Source organism: Pristiophorus japonicus, chromosome 1 (genome assembly GCF_044704955.1).
Source record: "Pristiophorus japonicus isolate sPriJap1 chromosome 1, sPriJap1.hap1, whole genome shotgun sequence".
Lineage (NCBI taxonomy): Eukaryota > Metazoa > Chordata > Chondrichthyes > Pristiophoridae > Pristiophorus > Pristiophorus japonicus.
Window position 1 is genome coordinate 462,403,768 of NC_091977.1, and position 17,523 is coordinate 462,421,290.

Here is a 17,523-nt window from a genome sequence, read left to right on the forward strand (position 1 = left end):
CAAGGTCAAGTCCTTGGTCTCAATTAACTTGCGAAAAATTCCCGCATGACCGATACCCTCGATGAAGAAGTCCCTTAGCATCTCCCCCCTGCAGGCGTCTGTGAACTTAGAGGCTGGCCAAAAACCGGAGGTCCGCTACAAAGTCCGGTATGTTCTGTCCTTCATGATGTTGGTGGGTGTAGAATCTGTGTCGAGCCATGTGTATGCTGCTCGCTGGTTTGAGGTGCTCCCCAATTAACTTGCTAAGCTCTTCAAAGGTTTTGTCCGACGGCTTTTCGGGTGCCAGTAAGTCCTTCATGAGCGCATATGTCTTTGGCCCGCAGCTGGTCAGGAGATAAGCCTGTCATTTGTCGGCCACTACATCCCCTAGCCAGTCTTTAGTTACGAAGCTTTGCTGAAGCCTCTCGACAAAATCGTCCCAGTCTTCCCCAACACAGTACCGTTCCTCTGTGCTACCGGTGGCCATTCTCGTGGGTCGTGAATTCCCGCTTCTCGTCGCCAATGTAAAGTCCTTACTCTACAGCATGAAACCACATGAGGCACATTCCAGGGACAAGGCCACTCTGTGACCTTAACTCTTTAAGTGATGACCCTGCGTGGGACCTCCCTTTATATATACCTGTGTGATCAGGTAACGAGTGTCTCCCACAAGTTCACCCCCTGTGGTCAAGGTGTGCATCTAAGTTGAGTGTATACAGTAATACAGTGGTGTTACATTGTAGTTACAAACATGACACACTCCAATTCCCAAACTAGCTTCTGAAAAGGCCCGGGCCTTCCACATTACCGTCTGCCCACAACCCCCATCAAGAAGTGTGCATTACCCGAGATGCTCCAAAGAATAAGCTTGGTACCAACCCGAGAAGCGCTGCGCCACCGCCTGCAGGCAGGGGTGAAGTCACCAAGACCAAGTGCAGTGGGCGGTCTTAGAATAAGGTGGAGGAGAGATGGGTGCAACCTTTCTTTGCTGCTGTTGTTATTATTGTTGTTACTGTTCTCAAATTAAAAGTTTTTTTGTAAGTTATGTAAATTTACAAGTTTAAAAGTTTGTAAGTGAAAACTTTAATGTTAGATACAAGAATATTTTTATTAAAGTTAAGTACAAACAAGTGTTAAACTTTTGATTAAAATATATTTTAAATTATAACGGAATCATTTCCATTATTTTTTCCATTATTAACACAACTTTTTGAACTGAAGAAGAATCATTTCCATTATTTGTTCCATTAACACATTACGGAACAGGTCCAAACAATAAACATGGTCCATTTAGAGTAGTTGTCATTAAGCCTTCAGGCAGCAAAGTGTTCACGCAAGGCTCAAGCAATCGTTAAAGGGGCACGAAGGCCCACTCTCCTCCACCGTCGTACTTCGGATTCAGGTAGTTGCATGGTTCCTCATCCGTCTCCTCGTCCTCGTCATCTGCATCCTTCTCCTCATCATCAGCCACTCTCACCTTAGGAGTGTCTTCTACTATCAGCTGCTGCTGCCTCATGATGGCTAAGTTATGCAGCATGCAGCACACAACAATGAACTGACCAACAATCTCAGGGGAGTATTGCAAGTAGCCTCCGGAATGGTCCAGGTATTGGAAACGCTGTTTCAAGATGCCAATGGTCCTTTATTATGCTGCACATCGCAATGTGCGACATGTTGTATTCCGGGTCAGCTTCCGTCCCAGATTACGCATAGGGGCGTCATGAGCCAGCTAGCGAGGCCGTACCCTTTGTCTCCAAGCAGCCAGCTCTGCCCTTCTGGCTGCTGCTGAAACATGGCAGATTTAGGGCACTCACGTAGGATGAACGCATCATGCGTGCTCCCAGGGTATCTCGCAGCAACTGACATGATGTGATGCATGTTGTCACACACGAGCTGCACATTCACAGAGTAGAAGCCTTTTCTGTTCCTATACATCTCGGAATAGGCTTGCTTAGAATGGGAAGCTAGGCATTCAATGAAGACATTTGGGGCAACGAAGTCTAATGCAATTCTTTAATTTTAGATTTTTTTTCAAAGTACCACCCCACCACCGACCGAACATCTCACCGGGCTCGAGGGTCAGCCGGCAGAATCGCTCCCTTGCCCGGATATAGGGGCTCGGTGTCCACCCCACCGCCCCTGGGCTTCTTTTGAATCTGCTGTATAGCCTAAGAGTTCTCATCCCTTCAGTTCGGCTTCCACCCCTCCCCACTAGCCCCCCTCCCCCCCGCCGGGCTCTTTTGAAGCCAAGCCCTGAGCCCATGTCCGGGCGAGGGAGCGATTCCACCGGCGGACGCTCCGACCCTCGAGCCCAGTGAGGAGACGTTCGGTGGTGGGGTGGTACTTTGAAAAAAATCTAAAATTAAAGAACTGCATTAGACTTCCATTTTCTCCCTTTTGACTTTGAAAAAATTAAGCTTCATGATGCACATTCATTGGCCTAGAAATTCCAGTCGAGGTCTTCCTGTGGGCAAACCACTGACTTCAGGATAGAAAATGTGCACTTACCTGATGCTGCTGGGCCCGCTTGAGATCCCGGTCCGGAAGCCTCTTCTGACTGGGTGTCCAGGCACGCACTGCGACGCACAATCACAAGTGAGTATTTTCTCATTCATGGTAATAGGAGTTTTACTACATAAAACATTTTTAAAAAACACCTCACATAAATACACTAATGAAATTCAAGTTTTTAGAAATGTTTTTTAAAGAAAAAAAATTGCCGATTTTTAAAAAAAGTTTTAATTCTGGCAGGGTTTTTAAAAATGTGTTTTTTAAATTTTATTTTTTATGTTTCAAGTGTCTTTTAAAACTCTTTTATCAGGCGCAAGAGTTTTGAGGACATTTGCTAGGCAAGATATGCATAAATACTGCAATCTTCTCCATGCAAATGTCCTTGCTCCCGATCTGCGGATCATCTGTCAAGCTCCAGTTTGACAGATCGGATAAGCCGATTTTCAGCGCATGTGCATTGCACGCTGAAAACCAGCCTTTCCGATGTATTCCTGGGTCCATAGAAACTTCGTACAGGCCCGGGAGGCTGGGATTTCTACCCTTTTGTCTTCTTGACTACCTCCAAAACTTTGCGTATGCTGTGGGCTTGTGGTGCTTGTGGCTCCACATTGTTGATGTGGACGTGTTGTGTGCTGCAACTACAGAGTTGATGGTGAACATAGCCAGGCATGTTCTGGAAGCTTCCGACAGAGCTGCCTGCCATGTTAGACCGGTCAGCCTGACATCGGTAGTGGGTAAAATGATGGAATCAATTATTAAAGATGTCATAGCAGCGCATTTGGAAAGAGGTGACATGATAGGTCCAAGTCAGCATGGATTTGTGAAAGGGAAATCATGCTTGACAAATCTTCTGGAATTTTTTGAGGATGTTTCCAGTAGAGTGGATAAGGGAGAACCAGTTGATGTGGTATATTTGGACTTTCAGAAGGCGTTCGACAAGGTCCCACACAAGAGATTGATGTGCAAAGTTAGAGCACATGGGATTGGGGGTTGTGTGCTGACATGGATTGAGAACTGGTTGTCAGACAGAAAGCAAAGAGTAGGAGTAAATGGGTACTTTTCAGAATGGCAGGCAGTGACTAGTGGGGTACCGCAAGGTTCTGTGCTGGGGCCCCAGCTGTTTACACTGTACATTAATGATTTAGATGAGGGGATTAAATGTAGAATCTCCAAATTTGCGGATGACACTAAGTTGGGTGGCAGTGTGAGCTGCGAGGAGGATGCTGTGAGGCTGCAGAGCGACTTGGATAGGTTAGGTGAGTGGGCAAATGCATGGCAGATGAAGTATAATGTGGATAAATGTGAGGTTATCCACTTTGGTGGTAAAAACAGAGAGACAGACTATTATCTGAATGGTGACAGATTAGGAAAAGGGGAGGTGCAAAGAGACCTGGGTGTCATGGTACATCAGTCATTGAAGGTTGGCATGCAGGTGCAGCAGGCGGTTAAGAAAGCAAATGGCATGTTGGCCTTCATAGCAAGGGGATTTGAGTACAGGGGCAGGGAGGTGTTGCTACAGTTGTACATTGGTGAGGCCACACCTGGAGTATTGTGTACAGTTTTGGTCTCCTAACCTGAGGAAGGACATTCTTGCTATTGAGGGAGTGCAGCGAAGGTTCACCAGACTGATTCCCGGGATGGCGGGACTGACCTATCAAGAAAGACTGGATCAACTGGGCTTGTATTCACTGGAGTTCAGAAGAATGAGAGGGGACCTCATAGAAACATTTAAAATTCTGATGGGGTTAGACAGGTTAGATGCAGGAAGAATGTTCCCAATGTTGGGGAAGTCCAGAACCAGAGGTCACAGTCTAAGGATAAGGGGTAAGCCATTTAGGACCGAGATGCGGAGGAACTTCTTCACCCAGAGAGTGGTGAACCTGTGGAATTCTCTACCACAGAAAGTTGTTGAGGCCAATTCACTAAATATATTCAAAAAGGAGTTAGATGAGGTCCTTACTACTAGGGGGATCAAGGGGTATGGCGAGAAAGCAGGAATGGGGTACTGAAGTTGAATGTTCAGCCATGAACTCATTGAATGGCGGTGCAGGCTAGAAGGGCCGAATGGCCTTATCCTGCACCTATTTTCTATGTTTCTATGTTAGAAAGCTGTGTGTGCTGTGCTCTGTGAATATATCGTATTTGGCGGCAAGATGGGATTTTTCGGATGATTTAAAGCTGAAATTTTGTTGGTGAAGGATTCAGCCAGCCGACAGAGAGACTTTGAGAGCTTCTATGTCTTTGGAAAAAGCTACAAAATCTGAGTTAAAATACAGCACACTGTGTGAGCAGCTAGAAATTAAAATGGCAGCACCCGCAGGTGTAATGGGACATTTGGGTGAATATAGACACGACCGGGAACGTTTTAAAGTGTATATGGATCGGCTAGAAATGTATTTCACTGCAAATAACATAATCGAAGTTCCAGAGAATGCAGTCCAGAATCAGGCGATATTGGAACGAAAGAGAGCAATCTTCTTATCGGAAGCTGGTCCGGCATTGTATGAAACACTTATAAATCTGCTTGTGCTGGCCGAGCCAAAGGATACAACACTTAAAGAGATTTTAATGAAGCTGGAGCAGCACTATAACCCCAAACCGTTAGAAATTGCCGAAAGCTATCGTTTTGGGACAAGAAATTGGTTGAAATCAATGAAGCTGGATTGGAGTGAGATTTTCCGTGTGAAAATGAGATTTGCATCAACGGATGATGTTATTAAGAAGTATCCAAAGGAGTTTTGCGAAACGGGCAGTTCAATCCAAAGCTTCAAGGCGAGTGTCAGGGTACAGAAGGACACTAGATCGGTTTACTACAAGCCACATACCGTACCATATGCACTCAAGGAGAAAGTTAAGCAAGACCTAAAAAGACTAGAGACTGAGAACATTATTTGTAAGATAGATCGATGTAATTGGGCTACACCTGTTGTACCTAAATCCTAAGATTGCATGGTGATTATAAAGTAACCGTTAACCAGGTTCTAGAGGGTAATGTCCCCAATACATTGCCGAATATAGAAGATTTGTTCACAACACTGACAGGTGGTCAGATTTTCTCAAAACTGGATCTTACGAATGCCTACTTACAGCTTGAACTAGATGAGGAGTCCAAGTCATGTTTGACTATAAATACTCATCTAGGCCTCTATCAATTTAATAGGCTACCATTTGAAGTGTCTTCCGCACCTGCCATATTCCAAGGGGTGATGAACTAGATTTTGCAAGGTATTGAAGGGGTAGTATGTTATTTGGATGACATACTAATTTCAGCACCAAATAGGCAAATTCATAACAACATATTGAATGAAGTCCTCAAACGGCTAAAGAAGCACAGAGTACGAGTGTCTGCTCATAAGTGTGAGTTATTTAAAAACTCAGTGGAGTACTTAGGGTACAGAGTAGACAAAGATGGGTTACATCCAACCATGGGAAAGCTGGATGCCATTAGAAATGCACCCATTCCCAGGAATATCACTGAACTTCGTTCATTCTTGGATCTTTTGAACTATTATGGGAAGTTCCTACCAAATTTGGCTACAGTATTAAATCCACTGAATGACCTATTGAAAAAACAGGTCCATTGGAAATGGTCAAAAGAATGCAATACAGAGTGTAAAAGCAATTTGGTAGAGAGTGCCATGTTAGTTCACTATGACATATCTAAGGAGATTAAGCTAGCATGTGATGCCTCTCCATATGGAGTTGGGGCAGTGATCTCTCATGTATCATGCAGTGGGGAGGAGAGACCAATTGCTTTTGCTTCACGCACTCTCAGTGCCAGTGAGAGTAATTATGCGCAAATCGAAAGGGAAGCTTTGGCATTAACTTTTAGGGTCAAGAAGTTTCACAAATACTTGTATGGTCGTAAGTTTACCATCGTTATGGACCATAAGCCTGTAACAGCAATCCTCCATCCAAAGTCCCCAGTTCCAACTTTAGCTGCAGCCCGAATGCAGAGATGGGCTTTGATTTTGTCAGCATATTCATATGATATTGAATACAGACGATCAGCTGATCACAGTAATGCTGATGCAAAGTCTAGATTGCCTTCCCCATCGCAAGTTACACCCGCTAGGGAAGAAGTGTTTTATTTTTCATACATTGATGATCTGCCAGTCACAACTGAAGAGATTGGTAGAGCAACCAAACATGACCCAGTAATGTCAAAGGTGTATGATTATATTGCAAATGGATGGCCAAACTAGATAACAGACAAAGATATTCATCCATTCTTCATTCATAGGAATGAATTATCAGTCGATAAAGATTGTATCATGTGGGGTACAAGAGTGGTTATACCAAATAAATTTAGATCCAAATTATGAGGAGACCTCCATGACCAGCAACTGGGAATGTGCTTGACCAAGAATTTTGCACGCAGTTATTTATGGTGGCCAGGTCTTGATAAAGATATAGAGGACATCGTGAATCAGTGTACGACATGTCAATCGGTAAGCAAGCAACCATTATCAGTACCATTACAGCCATGGAAATGGCCTCACAGGGTGTGGCAAAGGCTACATATTGACTTTGCTGCGTTAGAAGGACAACAATTATTCATTGTGATTGATAGCCATTCGAAGTGGGTTGAGGTGTTTCCAATGTGGAAAATAACAACAAGTAAAACATTAGACATTTTGCGAAGTTTATTTTCTTCATTTAGCCTCCCAGAAGAAATTGTTTCGGATAATGGACCACAATTTCATTCCGAAGAATTTGCACAGTTCACGAGCAAAAATGGTGTGAAACATACCAAGGTTCCACCGTACCATCCTGCTTCGAATGGTGCAGCAGAGCGCACTGTACAAATTGTAAAACGTGCCCTCATAAAACAGATGTTAGATCCAAATCCAAAGAAACGACAGTTGTCATTGGATCACAAATTGGCAAATTTTTTGATTACGTAACATAGTGCTCCTCATACAACTACTGGTGGTGTCATGTATTCAACTATCATTGTAACCCATGTATAAACTGACCTAAGTTGTACACCTTGAGAGCATTGACCACAATGGGGTGAACTTGTGGGAGACACGCCTAACCTGGACTTTCAGGTATAAAAGGGGAAGCTCCACCCACCTTCATCACTTGAGGTCTTGGTAATAAAGGTAACTGGTCACAGAGTGTCCTTCTCTCAAGTATGGGCCTCGTGTGCATTTATAGTGTACAGTAAGGACATATCAGGTGGAGCACCAGCGGAGTTGTTTCTCGGGCGACAGTCACGAACTAGATTCTTGTTGTTGGGGCTGCGTTTGGCACAGTCCGTGGAAGAGATGCAGTTCAGACAGTGGGGGAGGGGGGGGCGGCGGGGGGGAAGAGTCATGGTGGAGATGGGGTTGGGGGGAGAGGTGTGGGGTTAGACCGGAGGGTGGGAGTGAGGAACCAACAACATGGATGGGTGGAGTGGTTGCTAGGGGGAGTGGTGGAGATGTGTGGTCCTCGCACATATTTGATCGGGATGTTTGATGGTGGACAGGTTGGGTTTATTCATATTGATCATATTTTATCTGCGGACGTGGAGGGAGTTGAAGGTGGGAATGATTCAATTATTTCCGACTCATCAGATAGTTTTGATGTACCAGTGGCATGTCCTGCTGGGGGCAGGTCCAGGAGAGGGTCAGGGTGTGGGTCTGGGTCCGAGTCAGGAAAACGAGGAGTCTGATGGTAGAGTGGGTTCAGGTGGGGGCCGGGGAGATTCTGTGGAGGGAAACATTCCTCAAGATGAGCCTTGAGGGAGTTTGGATTTGGCGCCATGTTTGGAAGGTTCTGTTCAAGATCGAGAGTATCCTCTTCGAGACAGAGAACAAGTGGTTGAGTTGAGTTTGTAGATATGGAAAGGAATAGGTCTGTATCCTGTGTTGTGCGTGGACATGCGGGTTGTGTATGATGTTGTTGTAGTGGCTTCTTCATTGGGGAGGGAGAAGTGTGGTATCTGTGGGCTTGTAGTGTTTGTGGCTCCACACTGTGGATATGGACGTGTTGTGTGCTGCAACTACAGAGTTGATGGTGAACATAGCCAGGCATGTTCCGGAAGCTTCTGATAGAGCTGTCTGCCATGTTAGCAGCTGTGTGTGCTTGTGCTCTGCGAATATATCACAGCGTAAAAACAATGGTGTCTTTCTGCACCGATTATTTAATGTGCACTGGTTTTTCTTAAGTGCCCAGAAGGTTTTTTGGGAGTGGTCACATACGCCATCCTAGGAAAAATTGGCCAAACTTGCTTAAATGTGAAAAACTGGCGCAGACATCAGGTTACACCCACTATGCTGCAAAAAAATCCTAACCTAAAAAAATCGTAACTAACTGAGTTACGCTGGCGCAGAAACTTTGGGGAAACTTGGATATTTTCATTTCTGCCAAAAAAAACGGCGCGCGCCAAAAAATGGCACAGATAACTGGGGAAAATTGAGCCCCTCATCTTTCGATTAGGCATCTTACAGCCTTCTGGACTCAACATCGAGTTCAACAATTTCAGACCAGAACCTCTGCCCCAATTTTTTCAGATGGCAGCTGTTGATGATTCTGCCATTTCCATTTACACCTCTTCTCAAATCATCTTTTGTTCCTTTACTTATCCCATTGTCATCTCCTTTTGCTTTGTACAATCATGCCTTTTGTTATTTAATCACTCCTGCCTTCCACCCTATCACAGACCATCCTTTTTGTTCTTTCCTCCCCTCCCCCTCTCCCTGCACTTGCTTAAAATCTGTTACATCTCTATCTTTTTCTTGTTCTGACAAAGGTCACCGACTTGAAATGTTAACTATGTTTCTCTCTTCACAGATGCTGTCTGACCTGCTGATTATTTCCAGCATTTTCTGTTTTTATTTCAGAGTTTGGGATCCTCCCGGTCGGTGACAGTGGAGATTTTTTCTCATTCACTTTTAAGGATCAATTTTACAAAATTGCATTCTTGGTGAGGAGCCATGCCCAATAGAAGCACATTTTGGAAAGTCGTGGGCACATGTCCCATGATTCCCCATCTATTAAAATAAGCAGTTGGAACATTTTGGGTACATGATTGTGTGCTCCCAGTGAAATGACATTCATAAAAAACGATCCCTAGTGACACCAATATTTATTATGATACTGATTCTAAAGATATAGCTCACACTTTGCCTCCAAGGATTGGACCTCTACCTAGGAGGGTATTTCTGATAAGTTGAAGCCAACAAAGTTGTTACATTCATTAAATCACAAACAGGAATTAATGATTTGGGTTAATTTGGCTGTAATCACCTTGGAACATTGATCACCTATATTTGATTTGAAATCTGTGCTTTTCATTAGCTAACACTGTATCAGGTATATTGCCATCTGTAATGTGCATATTTTTCTATTTTAAAGTAAAACTCTTTTCATGTGTAACAGTATTGCATGTTTTGCTGTTTCAAAAATAAATAAGATTACTTCATTTTAATACAATTGTTATCTTGTAAAAACACAAGACTACTGGCTGGCAAAGTAATCTCATATGAATCAGTTATTGCCTTTGCAATAGCATTTTGTTAATAGGATACATACTCATATTTTGTTAAAGAAAGACTTGCATTTATATAGTGCCATTCACATCTTAGGACATTCCAAAGCATTTTACAGCCACTGAAGTACTTTTGAAATGTAGTCACTGTAGCAATGTAAGAAATGCAACAGCCAATTTGAACACAGTGAGCTCCCACAAACAGCAATGCGATAGTAACCAGATAACTTTTTTTTTAAACGATGTTCGTTGAGGGATAATTATTGGCCAGTACATCATGGATAACTCGCTTGCTCTTCTTTGATATAGTGCCATGGAATCTTTTACTTCTCATCCAAAATACAGCACTTCTGATACTGCAGCACTCTGTGTCAGCCTACATTTTTGTGCTCAAGTCTCTGGAGTGGTACTTGAACCCACAACCTTCTTAGAAGCGAGAGTGCTACCCACTGAGCCATGGTTGACACTATGAAAACTTGTTTAAAACATACAATAAATTCCTTCCAGTCGCAAAACTATACTTGAATAACAATCCTATTTAGATGTAGTATGTAACTGTGCTCTATATCAATGTTAACATGAGCTGTGCATCAATAATAGATTTATAATGTTCTTATTAATTACTATTTTATATAGCATGCTTTTATTTATTGGGAATCATTCATTTATTTCATAGTGTTTCTGTGCAGAAACTTTCAACTGAATCCCGTTTTATACTTTACGAATTCTGGGAAAACACCAATCTCTGGAAAAAGTAAGTCGTTTGACAGTATTGTTAGAGATGCACTGGATGAATAATAAAACTTGGTGGAATACAAAAATATACAATTCAGTAACATTAGCTGCACTGCTTAGTAGCAGGGACAAGTGAGTAACATAGATCCAACCCACTTGCTATATTTTTCCACAAACCAATAAATCTTATATATTACAGATATAAAGGAAAGGATATTTAAAAGGGTGTGCATCATGGTGATGCCAATGAAATACAATGGCTGGGAAATTCCTTGGAGCTGTTCCCGTACCGCCATCATTACTTTGCTGGTACTGTGGTGGAACTCCTGCTTATGCATGTAAACTCTCGCTGTCTCCTTGAGGTTGAACCAGACCGTTCGCAACCTTGGTTTCGTATTTGACCCCAAGATGAGCTTCAGACCACGTATCTGCTCTATCACTAAGAGCGCCTATTTTCACTTCTGTAACATCATCCAAATCCGCCCGTCTCAGCTCATCTGCTGCTGAAACTCTCATTCATGCCTTTAAGAATATAAGAAATAGGAGCAGGTATAGGCCATTCGGCCCTTCGAGCCTGCTCCACCATTCAATAAGTTCATGGCTGAACTACATCAGCTCCATTTATCCGCCTTATCCTCATATTCCTTGATTCCGTTCGTGCCCGAAAATCTATCGATCTCAGTCTTGAATATACTCATTGAATGAGCATTCACATGGGGTAGAGAATTCCAAAGATTTGCAACCCTGTGAATGAAGACATTTTTTCTCATTACAATCCTAATTGGCTGACCCCCTTATCCTGAGACTATGACCCCTAATTCTTGACTTGACTTCCAGGGGAAACAGCATCGCAGCATCTACCCTGTCAAGCCTTCTAAAAATTATATACATTTTAATCTTCTAAACTCCAGAGAATATAGGCCCATTGTACCCAATCTTTCCTCATAGGACAGCCCTGTCATCCCAGGAATCAATTTAGTGAACCATTGTTGCACTCCCTCTAAGGCAAGTATATCCTTCCAGAGACCAAATCTGTACCCGGTATTCCAGGTGTCATCTCATCAAAGCCCTATATAATTGCAACAAGACTTCCTTACTCTTATATACCAATTTCCTTGCAATAAAAGCTAATATATCGTTTGCCTTTCTAATTGCTTGCAAAACCTGCAAGTTAACTTTCTGTGATGTGTACAAGGATATCCAAATTCCTCTGAATACCAATATTTACTAATCTTACCTTTTAAAAAATATTCTCCTTTTCCATTCTTCTTACTAAAATGGATAATTTCACACTCCCCTACATTATACACAATTCGCCACCTTCTTGCCCAATCACGTAACCGGTTTATATCCCTTTGCATCTTCTTTCATAGAATCATAGAAATTTACAGCACAGAAGGAAGCCATTTCGGCCCATCGTGTCCATACTGGCTGACCAAGAGCTATCTTTCCAGTTCTTGGTCCATAGCCCTGTAGGTTACAGCACTTTAAGTGTACATCTTTGTGTCCTCCTCACAGCTTACTTTCCCACCTAGCTTTGTATTGTGCGCAAACTTGGATACATTACACTGGGGATATTCATCTAAGTCATTGATATAGATTGTAAATAGCTGGAGGTCAAGCACAGATCCTTGCGACACTCCACTAATTACACCATGCCATCCTGAAAATGAACTGTTTATTCCTACTCTCTGCTTTCTGCCCGTTAAACAATCCTCAATCCATGCTAAAATATTATCCCAAATCCCATCAGCCCTAATTTTATGTAACAACCTTTTGTGTGCCACCATTGTTACCTCAAGACTTGACTATTCCAATGCTCTCCTGGCCGATTTCCACTTTCCACCCTCCATAATCTTGATCACATCCAAAACTCTGCTGCCTGCACCAAGTCTCATTCACCCATCACCCATGTGCTCGCTGACCTACAGTGACTCCTGGTCCACCAACATCTCAATTTTTAAATTCTCATTTTTGTTTTCAAATACTTCCGTGGCCTTGCCCCATCCTATCTCTGTAACCTCCTCCACACCGGCATCCCTCAGAGATCTCTTGTGCTTCCCCGATTTTAATCGCTGCACCATTGGCGGCTGTGCTTTCAGCTGCCTAGGCCCCAAGCTCTGAAATTCCCTCCCTAAACCTTTCTGCCTCTCTCTCCTCCTTTAAAATACTCCTTAAAATCTACCCCTTTGACCAATCTGTCCTGATATCTCCTTATTTGGCTTGGTGTCCAACTTTGTGTCCCAGGAAGCATCTTAGGACATTTTCCTCCATTAATGGTGCTATATAAATGCAAGTTGCTGTTGTTATAGTAAACGGGGTTTCCGACACAGTTCCCCCAAAGTAATGCCGGCGGAGGAATTTCCTAACCAATATGTATGCCTGAGCAAGTCTCCGGCGAAGTATATCTGCAGTCATTATTGTCACCAATTGGAACAGAAGGGGTTCAATCTCAATTGAACCAGCACTGAACATAAACAGAGTTTTATGCATGAGTTCAAACCAGTATGCTCGAGAGTGGAGCTTTCATAGAAACATGGCTTTAGTTGAGACAATCCTGGTTATAAAATTTAAAGAAGTAAAAAATTGAAGTGTAGTATTGTAAAGATCATAAAGGTTATTGCAGCTGATGTAGGTCAATTCAGCACTTCAGCACATCTAGCTTATTCCTCCATAGAACCCACAGCTCATAATAGCATCCAAACTCTTCTTGAATGACACCTGTGTATTTGCCTTCACTTTCCAATCTGGAAGGCCAATGCAGATATTAGTTACTTTTTCTTTGAAGTGCTTCCTGACATAAGTTCTGAACATGCTTTTTACCAGTTTGTACTCATGTCCCCCTATCCTGGAGTCTTGGTTCAACTTGAAATAGTACTTAGGATTTGCATAGACTTCTATGTACAGCACTGTTAATGCTATCAGCTGTTAACCTCAGCTCTAACCACACTATTGAGTATGGGTATTCCATTTGGTCTTGCTAATGGCTGTCATAAGTTCAGAGGAGAGACAGGAGTTCAGGTAGAGAGAAAAAAAGCAGGTGCGCTTGCACCTCAGAGGTCTGGTGCCCAGTTGGATTTGTCTCAGGAATGTTTTCAGACCATTGCACACCTACTTGGCCATATTTCAGAAGACCCACCTTTGCTGTTTCTGCTTCACAAGGGAGCCTGTGGCAAAGTTATGCCACCTACTGGAATTTTACTTGTGAACAAGATCTCACATTTGGACAGCCATCCCAGTTGTGAAGTCTTTTCAACAATTGAACATTTAAGCCAGAGAATATTTAAGCCAGTGGATCCTAATAGTTCACAGAAGCTTTATTTTCCAGGGGCAACATTTTTGTCAGTTTCCTCATGGAAAGGGGGCAACGGTATGAGAGGACACAGCACTTTTACCAGGTAGTAGAACTCACTAAAATGGAGGATTGCATCGATAGCACACTTAGAGCCATCATGGCCTCTAAACAACCTTGTAGCAAATGTTACATCTCAAAACTTTAAACTCCACCCACCTGATAGAAACCCAGCGGGGGCCAGTTAAAATGGAGTAGGAGACTTACCCGCTGACCTCCTGCAGACTGCAATTTAAATAGTAACAGCCAAGGACTTCCATTCGAAGCCGACGGGGTTCTCCTTGAAATATGTAGATCTGGTCCCAAATCTTTCCTGAAATATGCATTTTAATGTTGGCCTGCGCAGGAAAGCAGCAGCTTACCTAAAAGGCTGCAGCAAGCGGGAGGAGGATCAGCAGGAGAAGAGGCCCCTTCAGTAAATTAATTTATTTTCTTTGTGGGTCCAGGAGGAGCAGGCATTTCCCCATTTCCCAAACTGCTAACCATCCAAGAACCCCCATCAACAAATTTACCTCTGGTAAAACTAAAATATTGATTAACAGGTAGGAGATATTCAGTTCTTTCAAATAACATTCAGGTGGAGCATTTTGTATTTCCTTTTTTTTTAAAATGAGGCAAATTAGAAATAGGTTCTTTAGTTTCCCAAAGCAAGCGTTCTACTCGGAACTCATCCACGGCAAACAAGCCGAAGGTAGGCAGAAGAAATGTTACAAGGACACCCTCAAAGTGACATCCCCACTGACACCTGGGAGTGCCTGGCCAAAGGCCGCTCCAAATGGAGGAAGTGCATCTGGGAGGGCGCTGAGCACCTCGAGTCTCGTCTCCGAGAGCATGCAGAAATCAAGCGCAGGCAGCGGAAGGAGCTTGCGGCAAACCAGACTCCCCGCCCACCCTTTCCTTCAACCACTGTCTGTCCCACCTGTAACAGAGACTGTGGTTCTCATATTGGACTGTACAGCCACCTAAGAACTCATGTTAAGAGTGGAAGCAAGTTTTCCTTGATTCCGAGGGACTGCCTATGATGATGACCCACTATCAATGCCTTTTTATAAAATGATGAAGAATAGATTGGCCATACTTGCATATTTAACAATTTCAGGCATTATTGTTTGTTCATGCTAGCAGTGTAAAATGGAATTTTTGTGCAGTAATCACAAAATATGGATGATTGATTTTTGATATTTCTCTGATTGATATGTCAATCACCACACAGCCACATCCAGACTAATTATAGCAAAACTTTTCAGAGGAGCAATGTGGATTTCTTGGATACTCCAGAGCTAATAACAACAATGCTTTTACCTGGTAAGATGCACATTTTAAAATTTCACATTGCTCATTACTAATCCGATTGATATTACCTTCATTCATGTGTAAGAAGTTGCTTTCTGATAGCTTTTCCCCTTACTGCTGAAAACATTTAAGCATTACTTTATTGTACATACTACTGTATATATGTAATTGTAAAGGAAGATGAAGCAAACATTTGTACAAGTCATTGTTAGCCCACTGTTGGTGTATTTGTGTGTAATTCTGGGCATCCCATTATAGGAAGGTTATTAAAGCCATGGGAAGGGTAACAGTGAAGAGTCACCAAAATATCAAGAATCTGAGGTTATAGTTATAAAGAAAGGCTAGCAAAAATGTAGGCTTTTTTCATTGGAACAGAGAAGGTTAAGGGATAATCTAATGAAGGTTTTCACAATTATGAAAGGTTTTTGAGAACAAATAGTAGAAGATTATTACCGCTGATTGGCAAATTGGTAACAAGGAGGTATTGATCAAGATTATTACTAGAAGAACAAAGGTAAAGTTCAAAGACTTTTTTTCACACACGTACCTTGAATTTTAGTATGTGTGGGGAGGTTGTTCCTGATCATCCACTGTAACTTTGGCAGATGATCGCCAAAAACACTGAATAAACAGATTAAATATCTGTTTAATCACATAGTCACGGGCATCCACGTCTGTAGCAGCACTACTGGGACACCCACCCTGTGAATCTGGTGAGATTTCAGAAAGGTGACTTGCCATCCCATTGAGTGGAGGCACAGGCTGGTCTGGCAGAAGATTTGAAGGAATCTTCTGATGCAGGTGGCCATATATTTGAGTAGTAATCAATCCAAAAGTGACATCAGAATAGAGTAGAGGCCAGCAGAAGAAACATTTCCCTTCTCACTCCCCTAGTTGGATGTTCTTAGCGTAGAAGCAGAAACCCAGAGGAAATGGGTTCACCCTGATTTCCGCCTCACCATACTTTATCCACTGGATTTCTGCTCCATTAACGAGCAAAACTTCTATGCTCTCAGATTGTTTTGTCCATTTAACTTGTTATAAACATTTGTAAGCATAGATTCAAGATGTTGATTTTAGCAGCAAATTAGTTTAGATGGCATAGTATAGTGGTGGACCAACTGAGTCTACTAACATTTTACAATAAATGCAAATTAAGGTATTAAATGTCACGCCAGTCTCCATTTAAATATTTGATTTAATAGAAGTACTTCAGTCAATTGTGACTATGGTAAGGTAAATGCACAAGTAGGGTCATGTGGTACTCATATATATATATGCATTTAACAGTCAAATGAGTCATGATACATATGTTTTACATATTTGAGAATTCCTATAATGCCACTCAGTGAATGTTTTCTCTATTTCTTTCACAGCTTCATGGTGGGTTCTGAATAATAACTGAAAAATTCACTTCTACTGTTGCAGAAAATGTGTGTAGAATGAAGTTTTATGTGAAACGTCTATAGAAATGGCTGAACTTGTATTACTCTATTGAGACCAAACTATGTTAAAATGACTATGTAATCCAAATATTTGAAAAATGTTAGAAGTAATGTGTTCTAGTCAATAAATCATTGACTAATAGAAAAACTAGGCAACTATATCATTCACAAGCATGCAGATGTATTAGTGATATATATAATGTAACAGTGATTTATTTTTTGTAATTAAGGTATGTATTCTATTTGTACCACACAACTTCAGATGAGCACATTTTTAAGGAAATTATGAAAATAGGATAATTTATTTCTTGTTATTCAGTGTTGAGGAGGTAGATCCAACAAATCTCCTTTAACATTACATGATTAAGTTCCAACATGTTGAGCCTTAGGCCACCTGATGAGAACTATTAGGATAACTGTTGTAAGGGCAAAATGTATTTAAATGTAGTTTCAACAGTACAAAGGATTGAAGAAAAGTGAGTGGAAATATTTTAAAAATGTTTTATGCTGACATAATAATTGTGCTAGTCCATACCAAAAAAAAGAAACATTTCAATGGATTTCTCTGGATCTACTGCCATGACTTTGGCGGAAGTTTGGTGGAGCCTCCGGAGAAATCGCATAAAAGCTAAAATTAGCAGCTAGCTACTGCAGCAGATCAGAATACCCATGGAAATTACAGGCAAGTATTTCATTTTCCTATGTCTGACTTGAGGTTATTCTACTAG

At 42.0% G+C, this 17,523-nt stretch overlaps 1 protein-coding gene across 1 annotated transcript in view; it reads left to right on the forward strand.

The window, feature by feature from the left end:
• necab1 (N-terminal EF-hand calcium binding protein 1) overlaps nucleotides 1-16,755 on the forward strand; it is a 388,139-nt gene extending 371,384 nt beyond the window's left edge. The window contains exons 11-13 of the mRNA XM_070876240.1: nucleotides 10,647-10,724; nucleotides 15,271-15,362; nucleotides 16,727-16,755. Coding sequence (XP_070732341.1) covers nucleotides 10,647-10,724; nucleotides 15,271-15,362; nucleotides 16,727-16,755 — 199 coding nt within the window. The remainder of the gene's footprint in view (nucleotides 1-10,646; nucleotides 10,725-15,270; nucleotides 15,363-16,726) is intronic.
• Nucleotides 16,756-17,523: the final 768 nt, after the last annotated feature.